This window comes from Salmo trutta, chromosome 33 (assembly GCF_901001165.1).
Source record: "Salmo trutta chromosome 33, fSalTru1.1, whole genome shotgun sequence".
Classification (NCBI taxonomy): Eukaryota; Metazoa; Chordata; class Actinopteri; order Salmoniformes; family Salmonidae; genus Salmo; species Salmo trutta.
The window spans coordinates 14,413,411-14,431,890 of record NC_042989.1 but is presented as its reverse complement, the minus strand read 5'-3'; the positions used below and the strand labels follow the sequence as shown (position 1 = coordinate 14,431,890).

The following is an 18,480-nucleotide window of genomic DNA, read 5'->3' as shown; positions in this document are numbered from 1 at the left end:
GAAAGATAATATGTAATTTTTTATTGTATTGAGTATATGTATTTGTTTCTTTTAGATGAAAATGCAATGAATTTTATGTTATTTGTTGATAAAAAATAAAAATATTGTAAAAATAAATATTTTTGGGGGTGGGGTCACAAGAAATTCTTGGTGGAAAAATGGGGTCTCCAGAAATTTCAGGGGGAAAAAAGGGTTCCCCACTATTTTTGGGGGAATACCACTGTTTTAGGCGGACAGTTACCCAATCTCGGTTGCTTAATTTAAGATCTTAGTAACATAAAGATCATATTTATACCAAATAAATGTAATTGTATTTAACTCAAATTATTTTTGAATTTGAAAATGTTTAAACATCTATTGCTATGTGTATGAGGAGCGAGCAGTGTAGTGTGTGGTTTACCTACCTTTTACAAGCTGTCCAGCCAGAGCATTGTTACACCTGTAGAACACCCTGGCACACAGTGGAGAGATCCCGCCACCACCAATCTTCTGCATGGCACTCTGAAGGGTAGCAACCAGTGCCTCCAGTATCTCCCCTTCCACCCCTGAGACAGCTGGCGCAGAGCTGGGCACCATCAGTGCCAAGGACAGAGTGGCACACTGGCTATCGCTGGACAGCACGGCATGACATTCTATGATTCCACACGCCACCTCAGTAGTCACGTGACAGGAAGTCCTGTGTCTGGGGTCGTCGTGGGCAGCGATGACGTGCAGTTCCACAGCCGCTCCCCTGGGTAAGGCAGGGACCACGGTAACCACCAAGGGTCCACTCTGAATATCTTGCTCCCCGAATGATTCCTCCTGCAATATAGAAAGGTGCCCTTTATATTTGAGACAATTAATGCACATTTTATCACGAAGATAATTATTTGTATATCCAATACCTGAGAGAAAGTATATGCAGGGTGTCAGAGGAACATGAGGAAGATTTGAGATGGAAAGGTGAGCCTGGGTTATATTCCAGGGTATGGAAAATAATCATTTGTCAAACAAACATATATGGATGCTGACACAGTTATCCATCAACAACAGCACATATAAGTCCATCTGATAACATGACAGCTTCTTTCAAAGAAGCCCTTTTCACCGTTTCAAAGGAGATCATGGTTCATGCTGTGGCCATTTCACACTATTTCACCAATCACCCTTCCACATTTAGCAGAAAACTGCCTTGATGGCTTCAAATGATTACATTTGCAGAGTTCAAATCTGTTCTCCCCTCCAGACGGTGTCAGTGGGCAATTATCAGCTACAAAATGTCTTCTGCCAGCTCGCGGCACAATGTAGCCCTCAAATAATACTTGGCTGCGGCCCTCATCTGCTAATGGGAGAGAAATGAGCGTTTTATACAAGTCATTTCGGCTGGAGTCGATAGGACAAAAACACTTAACCCCCTTTTCAATTTGCTGGATCAATTTTCATCCACTTACACCCCACTTCGTAAGTGCAGAATAATAACAGGTTACATACACTTTATTTTGTAATTCACTCACACAAAAAATCATTGACAAGAGCAGACGAGCGGCCTCTTTGTCCCCCTCGATAAACAAACCCATCGCGACCCAACACGCCAGCTACATGAACGCCTGCACCACTTACCTCCAGATTAAACTTTAGCTAAGGCCTAATTGTGTATCAACAGCCAACCTCTCGCCTTGGAGAGGGGAGAAGGACGATGGGGGGGGACCTAAAGAGGAGAGCCTAGATTTGTTCACTCCATTTCTTCACTGTGAAGCCCTAGCTAGTGGTGATGGTGAATAATAACAACAACAGGGAACAATAGTGTGACAGGGACGGCAGGCCTGTGTGGTGTTGTGTGGTGTGACACGATACATATGTGGCCTCTGCTTTGATAAATGTTAGATTAGCACTTAGCGCACGGCAAAGTATTCTCCTGGAGGGGCCCAGGTCTACACTTGTCAATACTCATTGCTCTGGGAGGGGGGAGGGATGGGGTGGTGATGGGGACAGGGGGGAGAAGAGCCCTGCTTAACCAGGCTTAAAGGCCATCCTGTTGGCCCAGGGTGCTGAGGTACCGTACTCAGTGAGACGACAGAGAACCTCGATGTCGATGCTACGGTACTCTAGCCTCTGGCCGATCACTGCAGACAGTCACACAGATCTAAACTTCCAGACTTTGTTTTTCCTCCCAGACTTGTCTGAGGTGGTTAAATCAACTCCTTTATTTATTTATCTCTCCAAATGTTACATGAACAGAGAGCGCTTGGTGCAGTACATTTGGTCCTTTCTGAGAATCTTGTTTCCTTCCCTGTGATTTCAGTGTTTCAGTTGGTGGTGATGTTTCAGTCTGTGTGTGTAGTCAGTACTTCATTGTTGTAGTGCGTCTCCCTGCTGTCAGGAGTGAAAGCACTCTACCCACCTGACACCCCCTGCCTGACTAGAAATAATGTATTAAATGAATACAATAAAATAAAGAGGTGACACATTGTGATATATGACTGAGCTGAGTGCCTGCAGTAGAGTGTGTGTGTGTGGCATGGTGTGTATGTATGTGTGATTGGGGCAGCCCTGCTCTTTAATGCTGGTTTCTCCATAATGCAATACATCACATTACTTCATCCCTTCATTCAGTTGGCTCACTAGCACAACCCCCCTCTCTCTCTCGCACTCTGTGAAAATCTGGAACTCACTCAGCCACTGTCGAAGGAGGGTGTGACCTGCTTTCCACCATGTTTATTTTATCTCCCTCCTTCCTTTCCCCCGCTCCTTCTCTCTCACAGACGCTTGGCGCAGGGCTGGGGACCAGAGAGGCGTGAAAGGCGAACGGTAAACACCGTAATAAGGAAGTGGTGTAAAGCCGGCGAGCAGCAGGGAGCTGATGGGGCCTAGCCGCTTAGGCAGTTCCCCTACATTTCCTGCCCAGCGGGAGGCCTTCAGCGCGTGGCTGGGGCTGCCTGGCCCTCCTCTGTGTGGCTACCTGAGAGACGTGGGCCACCAGTCCCCACAATATCCCCCCTCTCGTCTCTCCATTTCCTCTGCAGGCAGGCAGGCTGGCTGTAGCCCTGGGGCCACTTGTATAAACCAAAGCCTGTCTACTGCTGCTGTGGTGTTGGAGGTGCGTTAGGTTAGCTAACACTAACAGCTCCCTCCTGAAGAGAGGGGGCAGAACAGGGTTAAAAGGAGGAGGGGATATACAGGAGGGAGTGAGAGGAACCCTTATATAATAAGGGCCTATATGTTTAGGTGTGTGGGGTACCCATGGAGTTAGATGGAGATTGATGGATACCATAAAGAGGGCCTACTACAGAACACTCAAGCCAGGATTCAGACAAACACAGAAAACGACCATAGCACGGCACTTGACTTCACACTGTGATCTTGTGTAACTTCTTATGATGGAAAGTGCCATTCGATCACACATCACATAATGTGCATTCATGAATACCAAACGTTTAGCCTAACTAATAACTAGGAGAAAATCAATTGGCATCAACACAAAAGAAGTCGCTGTGTTTTCCAGTCCTTTTGTCCATACCAACTGAGAAGTCTGGCTAACAATTACAGACGTATTGTATGCACACCTCCTTATTCATCACACTCACACACTGACCTCGTGGTTCGACGCGCCATAAATACAATTTCACATGCGAGGCGGCTCCGGCGTGCTCCCAATTAACCCGTGCGAGCTTCCCCGTCCACCTGATTAGAGAAATTATCAAGGCACAAAAACAACATGGAGCCACGCGGCTGTGTTTCCTTCTGCCTCAGCAGCCTGATGTCTCCCACCTCATCACTGCTCTGATTGCTGGTTACGTTTGTGCGCGGCGCCGGAGGTAAACGTGATAAATGTTTTTGGCCGTTATTATTCGTCACGCTGAAAATGAATAGCAAGAGGGTTTTAGTGTTGCTTGACTGGCTGCAGGAGCTGGTCAGGTAAAAGTGAGTGCGACCTGGGAGTCAATTTGTTGAAACTAACAAGAGAAGACACTTTTATTCAAAGTAAGCCTGGTTTTATTCAGGGGTGGATTCAGGGTCTATTGGTTTCCTATGTAGCTAATTGCATGGGTCAAAATTTGGTTTCTGTGCTGAGCCACCTCATCAGGTGTCTCTAGTGGGAATCAATAGCTACTGACAAAGACAATGGTTAAGACGATCCACATCCAAAAACTGGCCCTGGAGCTTTACCCTTTCTAGTTTACATCATTATCTTCCAAAAAGTTTAATAATGACCACTTTACCATGGAATTTCTAAGTTGAACTTCTAAGTAAATACCAGGTAAAAAGCACACAGTAAAATACAGCTACCAAGAACATAAAGATCCCATTTACTGCAGGTGCACTCAGCCAGTCCTGAGCCTTGTGTGTGTGAGTGAATAAAGGAGAGGATAAGTTATTCCCCAGTCTCTGCAGGAGTGGTGTTATCTGTATTTGACCTGTGTTAAATATTCTCATTACAATCACTTCAAATGAGCACCGGCGCTTTGTCTAATCCCCACCCCAGGGACAGAGCCATTTCACCAGGCCCAGGATGAAACGCAAGCAGGCCCCTGCCACAGCCTCTCTCTCTTCCCTGGATCCTCTCCTCTCCTCCCTCCCCACCTGCGCTGAGAGAGAGAGAGGGAGGGGAGGAGGGATGGAGGAGCTGGGAACTACCAGCATCTATTGCTACTCGAAGACTACCTCACAAAGGGGAGGTGGGAGGTTAGTAACCCTTACCAGCTAGCCCACTGTAATAGTCTAAGGGCTGAGAGAGGGTTAACTAGCCTGTTTAGGGGGGAAACTAACAGAGCTGTCAATCTGTGGAGGGGTTCATTCAAGTGCAAGTTCAGATAGAGGACTCTCAGGGTGCCAATAAACAGTTCGCTTAACACATCAAAGACTTGTTTTCACCAATTTATTGAATGTTGGCCATCTTGGAGCACATCTGACCTGGCCCTGATTGACCTGGCCCTGATGCTGTAGCCAACCAGTTCCCTAAGCTTTGACCTCACAGTCCCTAAACTACATGCTAATTACTAGCATTCCCTGTTTTATACATTTATTTTACTCATGTTGGGGGAGGCCAGCTATGGGCCAGGCAACAGTTTACATGAATTCCTATTACCCTCCTCACAATAGAGTTATGGGTCCAACTCTATCAATAAGTTGTCACTAGACTCTTCTGTGGAGCCTATACACTGAGTGTACCAAACACTGAGTGTACCAAACACTGAGTGTCCCAAACACTGAGTGTACCAAACACTGAGTGTACCAAACACTGAGTGTCCCAAACACTGAGTGTACCAAACACTGAGTGTACCAAACACTGAGTGTCCCAAACACTGAGTGTACCAAACACTTTCCTAACACGTTCCTGAGTTACACCCCACTCTACAAGGTGTCAAAAAACGTTCCACAGGGATACTGGCCCATGTTCACTCCAATGCTTCTCATAGTTGTGTCAAGTTAGATGTCCTTTGGGTGGTGGACCATTCTTGATACACACGGGAAAGTGTTGAGCGTGAAAAACCCTTGCAGTTCTTGCCTTGCAGTTCTTGACCCAAACCGGTGTGCCTGGCACCTACTACCGTAGCCTGTTCAAAGGCACTTACATGTTTTGTCTTGTCCATTCACCCTCTGAATGGCACACATACACAATCCATGTCTCTATTGTCTCAAGGCTTAAAAATACTTCTTTAACCTGATTCAAGTGGATTTAACAAGTGACATCAATAGGGGATCATAGCTTTCACCTGGTCAGTCTGTGTCATGGAAATTGCAGGCGTTGTTAATGATTTGTACACTCAGTGTAAGCTTTAAGAGGGTATCTAGTCTGCCATCTCCATCATGAAGGCAAGTCCTGCAAGTGAGCGAGTCCCCATTCTGCCCTTTTAGTGAGTCCCCACTTTGCACATTTTAGAAAGTCCCTGATTTGCACTTTTAGTGAGTTCCCCGACTGCACTTCCCACCACAGAGTCTGAGACACATGTTGGAGGTGGGCTCTTCCCTTCTCCCCTGCGCCCTTATTCCCCAGGGCTGGCAGATTACCGCGGGAGGAGCAGGCCTGGCTGGGGAGCCTGGTGCCCTTATTAGCCATGTGGAAGAGGGTCTGTGGCAGGGGAGAGGGGTTTGGGGCGGGGGCATGGACTGGAGGGGGATAAGCTGCTCAGAGAGTTCAGCCTAACTCCAAAAGGGGGGATAAAGGATTAGGGAGGTTCTAACGGAAGACATCTGCTTCTGTGCCAAGCTCCATATTATCAAAGACACCAGTGTTTCCCACATCATCAACTTTTCATGAGCACACTCACTGGTAAATATCAGCAACAGAGCTCTGGGTCTCTGAAGGGGGAGAGGGTGGGACTTTGGCTCATTTGGAAATTCCACTTTTTGCCCATTAAATTCTGATAGAGAATTCAAGGCTGCATGTCTAATATGCCTATCACATTTTCTCCCTTATTCAAATGGAGACGGAAGCACACACAGATGCTATTTTTTTGCCTACTCTGTGTGAGTAGAGGTTAATTCCATTTATTTATGCTATTGATCATATTCACAAAAGGATAAATATACAAAGGATTTATACAAAGAATAAATAGTTGATAAAATAGCTCACCTTCTCTTGTGCGGCCCTCAGCTTGCTGTCCCAGACTGCTCTGATGACAGGGATGTCTTGGCTGCGGGTGGCGTAGCAGTGGGCCTGCAGCACATGGCCCAGGGTAAGGCTACTGATCACTGCTTCCAGAACCTTCTCTACGTGGCTGAAGGACAGGCTGGCCTGGGTCCTCGCTCCAGCCCTCACCAGCTGCATGGTACAAGGCACCAGGGCGATCTGGCCTGCACAGTACACGGCCTCATCCACCTGTAAAGGGGCAAAGGTACCACACAATCACATGTTAGTTAAGCTGATGCTAGCCTATTTCATGGTGTAGCTATGGAACCCTGTGCCTGGTTCTCCCCAGTTCACTTTCATTCTGGTTCCTCCTGGTTCTCCCTAGTTCACTTTCATTCTGGTTCCTCCTGGTTCTCCCTAGTTCACTTTCATTCTGGTTCCTCCTGGTTCTCCCTAGTTCACTTTCATTCTGGTTCCTCCTGGTTCTCCCTAGTTCCCTTTCATTCTGGTTCCTCCTGGTTCTCCCTAGTTCACTTTCATTCTGGTTCCTCCTGGTTCTCCCTAGTTCACTTTCATTCTGGTTCCTCCTGGTTCTCCCTAGTTCCCTTTCATTCTGGTTCCTCCTGGTTCTCCCTAGTTCCCTTTCATTCTGGTTCCTCCTGGTTCTCCCTAGTTCACTTTCATTCTGGTTCCTCCTGGTTCTCCCTAGTTCACTTTCATTCTGGTTCCTCCTGGTTCTCCCTAGTTCACTTTCATTCTGGTTCCTCCTGGTTCTCCCTAGTTCACTTTCATTCTGGTTCCTCCTGTTTCTCCCAAGTTCACTTTCATTCTGGTTCTCCCTAGTTCACTTTAATTCTGGTTCCCCCTGGTTCTTCCAATGAAATTGAGCCATATATGTGATTAAACAGGAACTTATACTCATACTGGACAGTTGTTCAGCTCCATTCATATTATAGACCCTGACATCAGTCTCATATGTTAATGTTACATTTCACTGCTATGCGGATGACACACAGCTGTTCATTTCAATGAAACATGGTGAAGCCCCAAAATTGCTCTCGCCAGAAGCCTGTGTTTCAGACATAAGGAAGTGGATGGCTGCAAACTTTCTACTTTTAAACTTGGACAAAACAGAGATGCTTGTTCTAGGTCCCAAGAAACAAAGAGATCTTCTGTTGAATCTGACAATTAATCTTGATGGTTGTACAGTCGTCTCAAATAAAACTGTGAAGGACCTCGGCGTTACTCTGGACCCTGATCTCTCTTTTGACGAACATATCAAGACTGTTTCAAGGACAGCTTTTTTCCATCTAGGTAACATTGCAAAAATCAGAAACTTTCTGTCCAAAAATGATACAGAAAAATTAATCCATGCTTTTGTTACTTCTAGGTTGGACTACTGCAATGCTCTACTTTCCGGCTACCCGGATAAAGCACTAAATAGACTTCAGTTAGTGCTAAATACGGCTGCTAGAATCCTGACTAGAACCCCAAAATTTGATCATATTACTCCAGTGCTAGCCTCCCTACACTGGCTTCCTGTTAAGGCAAGGGCTGATTTCAAGGTTTTACTGCTAACCTACAAAGCTTTACATGGGCTTGCTCCTACCTATCTTTCTGATTTGGTCCTGCCGTACATACCTACTCGTACGCTACGGTCACAAGACGCAGGCCTCCTAATTGTCCCTAGAATTTCTAAGCAAACAGCTGGAGGCAGGGCTTTCTCCTATAGAGCTCCATTTTTATGGAATGGTCTGCCTTCCCATGTGAGAGACGCAGACTCGGTCTCAAACTTTAAGTCTTTACTGAAGACTCATCTCTTCAGTAGGTCCTATGATTGAGTGTAGTATGGCCCAGGAGTGTGAAGGTGAACGGAAAGGCTCTGGAGCAACGAACCGCCCTTGCTGTCTCTGCCTGGCCGGTTCCCCTCTCTCCACTGGGATTCTCTGCCTCTAACCCTATTACAGGGGCTGAGTCACTGGCTTACTGGAGTTCTTCCATCCCTAGGAGGGGTGCATCACTTGAGTGGGTTGAGTCACTGATGTGGTCTTCCTGTCCGGGTTGGCGCCCCACCTTGGGTTGTGCCGTGACGGAGATCTTTGTGGGCTATACTTGGCCTTGTCTCAGGATGGTAAGTTGGTGGTTGAAGATATCCCTCTAGTGGTGTGGGGGCTGTGCTTTGGCAAAGTGGGTGGGGTTATATCCTGCCTGTTTGGCCCTGTCCGGGGGTATCATCGGATGGGGCCACAGTGTCTCCTGACCCCTCCTGTCTCAGCCTCCAGTATTTATGCTGCAGTAGTTTTTGTGTCGGGGGGCTAGGGTCAGTCTGTTATATCTGGAGTATTTCTCCCGTCTTATCCGGTGTCCTGTGTGAATTTAAATATGCTCTCTCTAATTCTCTCTTTCTCTCTTTCTTTCTCTCTCTCTCTCGGAGGACCTGAGCCCTAGGACTATGCCTCAGGACTACCTGGCATGATGACTCCTTGCTGTCCCCAGTCCACCTGGCCGTGCTGCTGCTCCAGTTTCAACTGTTCTGCCTGTGGCTATTGAACCCTGACCTGTTCACCGGACGTGCTACCTGTCCCAGACCTGCTGTTTTCAACTCTCTAGAGACAGCAGGAGCGGTAGAGATACTCTCAATGATCGGCTGTGAAAAGCCAACTGACATTTACTCTTGAGGTGCTGACTTGTTGCACCCTCGACAACTACTGTGATTATTATTATTTGACCATGCTGGGCATCTATGAACATTTGAACATTTTGGCCATGTTCTGTTATAATCTCCACCCGGCACAGCCAGAAGAGGACTGGCCACCCCACAGCCTGGTTCCTCTCTAGGTTTCTTCCTAGGTTTTGGCCTTTCTAGGGAGTTTTTCCTAGCCACCGTGCTTCTACACCTGCATTACTTGCTGTTTGGGGTTTTAGGCTGGGTTTCTGTACAGCACTTTGAGATATCAGCTGATGTAAGAAGGGCTATATAAATACATTTGATTTGATTTGATCATACATCCTGGCAGTAGTCAACCAAAGCTCTTTCCAGGGGTTAATGTTTTCCTTCTCAGTTGCCCTATAGAATGGCTGTGCTTCTGCTTGGCCATGTGGCCTATGTACACACTCCTGGTTTCAGAGAATAAATCTCTCCTCAAACTCAATCCATCGCCTGAAACTCAATTACACACTCCCACAGAACTGGCTACTGGTCAAATATGATAAATGCAGTCATTCTCTCAAACGGACAAATGGCTGGTGAAGACGTTGGGCTGTTCGATATAGAACTGAGGCTAACTTATTTATTTAATTTCCAAACATACACACACCTCATGGAGGACTACAATGGAAAAATATACTATTTTGTAAAGCTATAGAGTGCAAACTGCAAACACAGACCTGACACAACTTGAACGTGAAAACAGACAAACAAAAATATGTTCTAACTGCAAAGAAGTGCCGTTCATTTCCTAATCAAACTAATTTAACTCTACCCGGAGTCCTGTCAAAATAACACAGTGCAGGCATCAGTGAGGTGTAACGTCCGAAATTAACATCAATGATCAGCCTGTCTGATTAGTGCATCAACTAACAAGTTCCATCTTTTTTCGCAATGTATCATATCACCAATAATACACATGTCCCACCAGGAAGATAAGCAGGTGCCTTAGCATGCGTGAGAGCAGATCCGTTCAAACGGGGGTCTGTCTGTGTTGTCTTATTCATGAGCATAATTAGCCACGCGATAATAAGCTGAGATTCCCAGATAAACGGCCTGTTAGACGACAAAGTTCCTAAGCTCAATAATTTAAGCTCAAAGAAATCCATGCGATTAATGCAGAAGGATGCGTGGGGACCAATGAGACCAGTGGAGAGGTCAGGTCCCTGGACACCCATCACCTTGCTACATTAGGATATCAAAGTGTAGCTAACATGCCACTTCCTAGTCAATGCAAACAGCCGCTGGTGACAGGGTGTTAATTGGTGGTCTAAGCAGAGACCTTTAGGGTCTGTGAAGAAGCTGACCTCCAGAGGGATCAAGGAGACCAAAATCAATTGATACATGGCATGAGAGCAGGGTCCTTAACCGATTACCATATGTACATACATGGGTATTGTATTTCTCCCCCAGATTACCAGGGTTACCAAGTGTGGACCAGTGGTATTACTGAAGGCTTAGCACTTCGCCCCAACCCCCTCTTCACCTCCACTGAGTCAGTACCCTTGCTCACTTTGTTAGTAGCAAATGAGGCCAATTGTCTAACCCCCACCGCCCTAAGGTTCTAGGCGTTAAAGTCCAATCACCTACTAGGCTTATCTGAGATATCGAGTCCACATCAATGAGACAGGGGAAATAGCTTTTACATAAAAGTAGCCTTTATTACTTAATCAAATGTCCAATGAGCAATATATAAGATAGGAAGCATTGCAAAGCTATGGGATGAACGCAGGATAACATGGTGCATATGTTTTGAGTTACACTGTATTTTCAGTACACATCAATGCACCATAGTGGACATTACTACTGGACATTCAAGGGCAGTGTGATGCCGCTTTAAAATACTGCTGCAGCACACACAAAGGTTTTTCTTCACCATGACAAAATCAGCAGTTTGTAGAATTTGATTTGATAATAACAGAACAACATAAAGCTCTTTGCTAGAGGGGGATATGGCCACAGCCATTTCCATATGGGTTTCCCATGATTCCTAGCTCCTGGGTTCACTTGTCAACTTTGATGAATCTTCAGCATCTGCCTCTGCTGCTCCAAATTACCGCGACAGAGGAGGAGATGAGAGAGAGGACGCAAGGGAGGAGAGGAGAGGAGGGGAGGGGGATGGAGGAGGGAGGACTCCCGTCTTTCAAACGGTCGGATCAACCACCTGATCATTTACCTGCGAGCACTATCTGTGGAAGCGCGAACTATACATCTACGTCTGGTCTGCAGCGTAACATAAATGCCTGAGTTGTTGGAGACGTCAACAACAAATCGTCATTGGCATTCCATTTATGAGCCATCAAGGGCCATCATATCTCCTCCATCTGAGGGGCCTTGATAAAGTCGGACGGGTGGCGGGGACCTCATAACAAGCCATAAAAAGAGCTCCCCATTTTGACTTCCAAAAAAGGATGACTACCATTTGTTGATTTGAATATCAAGAGGCCAGCGCACGCCCCCTTGACTGTTAAAGACAAACTCCCCATAGCTTCCACCAAGCAGGTGTGTGATGATCAATTATTAAAGCTCCAGCTCAGGTTACTACTGGCGCATGGGGGGGGGGGGTTAACGAGGGACCGGCTTTTCACGGCAAACCTGAGAGTGGAGGAAAAAGGGAAACGAATACTATTTACATAAAATTAAAAGTTCAAAAGAATGAGTTCACACACCAATCAAACTTGTTAATTGACTGTCAATGGTGTGTCCCTGAATATACAACACAGCTACATTATTTATCTACTGCACTGACAGGGAAGACAGTCCAATTTGCATGGGCGTCCTAAACGTGATCAACAAGCACAATGCCGCATGCATTTTTAATAGGCCAGAGATGAGACTGTTAATATTCATAAGGGTCAAACAATAGCATATTACATTAAACTTCCTATAAACAAGTCAAGTATTTTTCAAACAGTAACCTTAGGAGTCTAAATGGCCCAGTGAGAAAAGGACACGCGGTATTAAATATTTCACGGTTAAATCAATAGTAAGGCGTGTTCATTGTGAATGGTATGCCTAGCCTCCACTCCCTCTCACTGCAATTGCAGATATCCTGACCCTAAAGAGTAAAAGGTACAATGTAACTTATGTTTTTCAATCTGATATTTCAATTGTTTCCTGTCTTACTGAAAATGCATATTTAGTTATTGTGCAAGCCAAGTTTTGAATATTGTACCTCAGGGTTACAAAATCTATTAGTCTGGCTTAACACTAAATGTGTCTCAGACCTTATTTCCCCTACAAGCTACACAAACATCCTCTCTGTGAGACGCCTGAGGCAGTCGCGGCACACGCTGCCTGCTTAGCATTAATTGAATCTGTGTTTTGGCTTCATGCTTTATCAACCTTTATTTCATGGCTTAAACACCATCATTTTTCATAAACCCAATGACGTGTCAAAAGGTCACTGAGCCCCAAGGATCCAGACAGTAACACGTATGCAAATGCTGGAACACTGGAACACTGGAACCGGTTGCATGGATGAATCCATCCGCTCTCAAGCCTTCACTGATTCTTGTAACACGCCTAGCGTGTCTGAGGCCTTCTTAATTGTCGTTTTAGTTCAAAACCTCCAAGGCATGAACAGGCTAGGGTGCTAGGCTATATTTACATTGGTGTTGTAAAATAACTCTTTGGGCTCAATTCTGCTGAATGACAGTTTGACTCTGTCATTAGCAGGGCTGGGTATAGAACAACCAGACTGGGCCAGTGCAGGTAAAGTTTTCTCCCTGGTCCAAGGACAGGGTGAGGGGGAACAGCTCCATGGCCTGCTTATCAGATATGCTAATTCACATCTCCCATTGAGCCCTCATGCGTAATTTAACTAAGGGAATGATAATACAAATGTACAAAATGAATCAAATGAATATGCTGGAACTTTTGGCTAACGCAGGAAGGAAACACATAACACAAAATGAAAGGGGTAAACAGTGTATGACTAAATGCAGCATAATGTGAGTAAAAATTGGTAACAGAATTATGTTTGCTTCTGAATCTTTGAAGCATTGTTAACAGTGGGTCCACAGTAAATGGGTAAATGTAGTACTTTGGACTGAAGGCAGGGGGGGATATTGAATGACTCAATCACTAGAACGCTGGAGCAAGGCATGTCATAACACCTATCAAACTGAATTAGAACGAATCGCCCTTCTAAACCTCACAATATCATAGTCTATAAAGGAACATGCTTATTTCATGCCACAAAATTCTTAATCTCTATCCTGTATTTTTTATTTCTTGAATATTTAAAGGTTGGCAAATAGTTGTAAATGTGCGGATCAAAGAATAAGTTTATTCCACGCATTTAAGTGCATATATTATTTCTGCTTTTTGGATTTGATACGGAATAACTGTTTAATCCTTCCGCGGTGGATGTCAGTTTGTCAGGTCTGTGTGCTGTGATTCCATCTTCAACTGGCTTCAAGTCTGTGGGGCTCTTTCAGCATTAGTGCATTCAAAGCGCATCACGTCTCCGAATAAGAAATGATAAGAGATGGACTCATGTTGTGCTACGCCCTGAGGAGATTCTGGGGCTTCTGACACCTCATTTATAGAAATATTACATGTTCAGGAGAACCAAAACCTCTCTCCCCTTCTCTTGTATCTTTCACCATCTTAGTCTCTCTTAATTAAGGCTTCTTCTGAAAGAAAACTAAATTGTATTTTATTTTTTATTTCCTTGTCTTATTAATCCTCCATGTCTCTTTTTTCAGTTTGTGCTCTAGTTTGAGCCTAACCCTTGTATGCTCAACTGTCACACAACATCAGTGTTACTTAAACGGCGACATAAATAGCCCGAACAAAACTCACAAAGAAAGGCAAACATGGGGGATCTCTCAAGCATCCTCTCTGGTCCAGAACTGCATATGGAGACAAAAAAGACCTACGGACATATGTTCTAAATAGAAGAGTTATTACCAGAACAAATATTTGAGAAAGAAAAATAATCAGGAATCGTGAAAAGACACTATAAAGACAAAACGTGACATTGGCCCCTCTCTCGCTTTCACTATACCGTTTCCATTCTGCCTGCCTGTCTGCCCTCGACATGCCCGTTCCAGAGATGCCCGCGTGGAGAAGTAACACTGTCACGTCGGCTCTGGTCAACTTTATGCTGATTACTCGTCTGTCTGAAGCCTAGGCTGCGTTGGGGAGTATTATCAAGGTCAGAAGGGACTGCTTTATGTTATTGTGGGAGACACCCTCCTCACGCACATCCACACGCCACAATACAGGAGCAAATAAATAAATCATTTCCAATTTTTGAATTTCACAATTTCGGTTGACAAAAATAAATATATTAGAATTGACATTTGCTGTGTTTAATCTTAAATTTACTTCAACCCAAATCATTTTTTAAATAAAATCTAAATGAAAAAATCTTGCAAAATATAAAAAGTCAAAGTGATAAAGGTACATGAAGAGTGTGGTAGCCCAGACCATCAGAGTTGTGTGCTGAAGTGATAGAAGAGCATGTTTTCTTTTTGCGTTAAAGAAAAATGCCCTGGTGCCTTCAACTGTCCCGACCTCAGATTTTTTTGACAAATTGGTTGTGAGGCTTTTACGACTGATGCACATATCTCAAAAATCATTTCTGCCAAGCTTCTTCTATGACCTGCCCGTGGGACATGACAAGCTCCTCGATGCGTCGCTCTATCAAACAGGATCATTCCAGGACAATGCAAATTATGACAAATTCCATCATCCCGCATTATGCGCTTTCCCGCTAATCTCCCTAATTCGAGAGAATCGGAAGGGTTTCGCTGTTTCAGCTGAGGGGCATGTTTGTCTGATTGAATGATGTTGAAACTGCAACCCTCAACCCCTGTTCATTCTCCCTTTCCAGCTGTGACCACCTCTTTCAGTCATACATTGTTTCTTTATTTTTTTTACATAGTGGCCCATGCAAGCTTTATTTACCTTTTATTCACAGTCAAAAGAAAAGACTAGATTGGTCAACTCCTAACCTGCGCACCTGAAATCAAGACTCAAATGTAATCTTATATCTGGAAAATGTCTATCTCTTGGATGGTCTTATTGTGTCAATATCAGTCAGTTCTATGTATGTCATTTATGTGTGTGTTGTTGTTGTTGTGTATTAGTGTGTGTGTGTGTGTGTGTGTGTGTGGGGCGGGGGGAAAGGGGGTGACACAGTGAGTGATGTACACTCTGTCTCCCCCGTGACTTGTGGTGACACGTGAGGCTGGCTCATTGGTAAAGGCGCTGGTCTGGAGAGGCAGAGGCCAGTCCTACCGGATCGCCTTGTCCAGCCATCATTTACTGTTGCAGATAGGGTCCAGCCACACCAAGGTTACACTGAAGGACCTCTGCTTAAAGCGAGTGGACAACCTGCAGTACAGTAGACATCAATACAAATACAGGCAAGCGGAATAAAAGACAAACAGAGAGAGGCAGAGAGAATGTCCCAGTGAGGATTGGTTGTGGTAGTTCCCTTTCCTTTCAAGAGATGGCAGTATGACTGCATGGAAAAGGCTGTGGTCGTAGGGGAATGCGGCTAAGCATTCTCAATGTAGGCCTACACTTTATACAGTGTGTATGGCCAGACATATTCTACCTCCTCTCAGATGTGTTATGGACAACAACAAAATGTTTTTACTGATAAAAAATAAATCCCAAGTCAAGGAAAGGTGGATTAAGGTCAATGGAATGTCAGAAAGGAAATCATTTTCTGGAAATAATTTGGATGGTTTTTATGTTCAAAATGCTGTACCAATATTTCTTGCACTTACAAATTCAGGATCTTATTAAATTGGTCAGGTCAATTTTGGTTCCTATTTGGAAAATAGTGTCAAACTTGTTCCTCTATCCTTCATGGCTTTATGGTATACATTTGACTGAATATTTAATTAAATAGATACTGTATCCACTAGATATATTATTTAGTCTATAAAACTCGTTATTTTTTTAATTTAAGCTGTTGAAACATTGAATTATGAAGTTTCTATTTTAAAATCAAACAATTACTGTATAAAAAAAACATAAAATACTATATTTGTACTGTTCTCTTTCCCCCTAAAAGCCCAAAAGCCCAAAAAGCCACTAACATTTATAGTACCTGACAGATACTTACATAATAAATCCAACCATATCAATAATACATCAGGAAAAAGACGAACATGGTTATATGTCCACACTAACGCAGCGCTTGCTTAAAACAGGAAATTGTCTATAATTCATCCACAACACCTCTGTAAAGTGTACTTAAATGGCAATGGCTGTTGAAAAATGTGTGACCCAGGTTAAAAGTTACCGTGGCTTTGTACCGTACCCACCACCTCAATGTGAAATTCATGAAAAGGTGAGTGTCCAGAAGTAAATGGGACATAAATGCTAACTTTTCCCTGAGCCATCAATAAATCACCTTAATAAATGAAGACAAAACGGCGATGCTCATCCACCGTCGTATGATGACGACGAACTAACAAGCATTTTTCACCAGAAGCACTTACTGTCACTTTGAATATAGTAGAAATATAAAATTAAATATAGCAGCAACACAGTCATAGAAAGTCTAAAAATAACCAATACCACCAAAATACACAGTTTATAAAACAAACAGCGGTGTAAAGTCAGTTGTGGCATTCTTGAACTCACACACTAAGCCGTATATTAACCTCAAGGTGATGATTCTTGTTACTAGGGCACACTACTACTCTGCTCTTTCCGTTTATGTATGATGTATCCCTTTATCTCTCTGTCAGCACCATCTCTATTCAACTCTGTCTGCTGTCCTGTCTTCCTGTGTGCTTATATACAGTGTATTAGCTATATTCAGTGTGTAGGCTAGTGCTGGGCTGTTCTGTGTTGTGGCTGTTAACGTTTATTAGACTAGATCGTACTACTCAAGTAGCCTCTCTGCATTGTGCTGTGTGGAACTATGTACGCTAAGCCAGGTTTGTTTGTGTTTATTTTTTTAAACCATATAGCTACTATACTGTATGTTGGCACCCACCTTGTAGTGAGTGTGCGCCTGTCTACCAACCTCTATACTTCAGAAGGAGCATTTTACGTCTGTCTGTCTGTCTGTCTGTCTGTCTGTCTTTGTGACGGTGTCTGTGTCTTTCTGTCTGTCTCTGTGTGTCTGTGTCTGTGTCTGTGTGTGTGTGTGTGTGTGTGTGTGTGTTCACTCCAGTCCTGTCAGCTATGCCCACTCATCACTGCAGGGGGAATAAACACACCCGGGCATCACTGAATATAGTGGCTAGTTACCATAGTAATAGAATGGTCATACATCTCCCATTCCTCAGACAGTGATGGGACTGGACAGCTTGGCCGTTTTTCTTTTTATGTATGCCTTTGTTACTCTGCTATTTATACCGCACAATAAAACAGAGCCACTCCCATTTTACAATGCTAAAAAAGGGGACAATATTCTGGTGAAATTTCATACCAAAAGAAAAACAATATTTGGAACAGAGTGTTTGTGATTGGATGGTAAAAATGGATTGAGGGTTTTAATATGCATCTCTGGCTGTGGCATTAATCAAACATATTTTGTGACATGGCTGGTCTATTCCTTAATGTCCTCCTTTAGACTGATCAACATGGACAAATCTAAGAGTAAACAGACTCTCTCTCACACACACACACACACAAGATGTATGACTATTCTATTACTATGGTAACTAGCAACTATATTCAGTGATGCCCGGGTGTGTTTATTCCCCCTGCAGTGATGAGTGGGCATAGCTGACAGGACTGGAGTGAACACACACACACACACACACACACACACACACACACACACACACACACACACACACACACACACACACACACACACACACACACACACACACACACACACACACACACACACACACACACACATCTGCATGTCACTTATTCACTCACTCCTACAGACATTAAAGCCCTTAAATTAATCTGTCAAATCACATCCATACATCCTGAGTCCTGACAGTTAAATATGTGTATTCATTTTAATTTTCCCCCCTAATATTCATCCACTGAACTTTCTATTCAATTCAATGGAGTTTATAAGTAAATAGAAATGGAGATCAGTAATTGTGTTCCCTTCTCTAAGCCAATAACAAACACTAGACATGGTTTCACTGACTATACCAGGGGAGTGGGAAAAAGGCCACCCACTACAGAAGAGAAAGCATCTCTGATCTCCAGTGACTGCCTGGGTGTGTAAGGGTCACTGCACTGAGGCATGTGGCTAGAGTGTGTGTGTGCGCAT

At 44.1% G+C, this 18,480-nt stretch overlaps 1 protein-coding gene across 2 annotated transcripts in view; it reads right to left on the bottom strand.

Moving 5' to 3' along the window:
* The window catches only part of dph6 (diphthamine biosynthesis 6), a 95,418-nt gene that overhangs the window by 24,253 nt on the left and 52,685 nt on the right, over positions 1 to 18,480 (bottom strand). For both annotated transcript variants that reach the window (XM_029729873.1, XM_029729875.1), the window contains exons 13-14: positions 6,554 to 6,799; positions 405 to 801 (exon numbers count right to left, since the gene is read on the bottom strand). In XM_029729873.1, the coding sequence (XP_029585733.1) occupies positions 405 to 801; positions 6,554 to 6,799 (643 nt within the window). The remainder of the gene's footprint in view (positions 1 to 404; positions 802 to 6,553; positions 6,800 to 18,480) is intronic.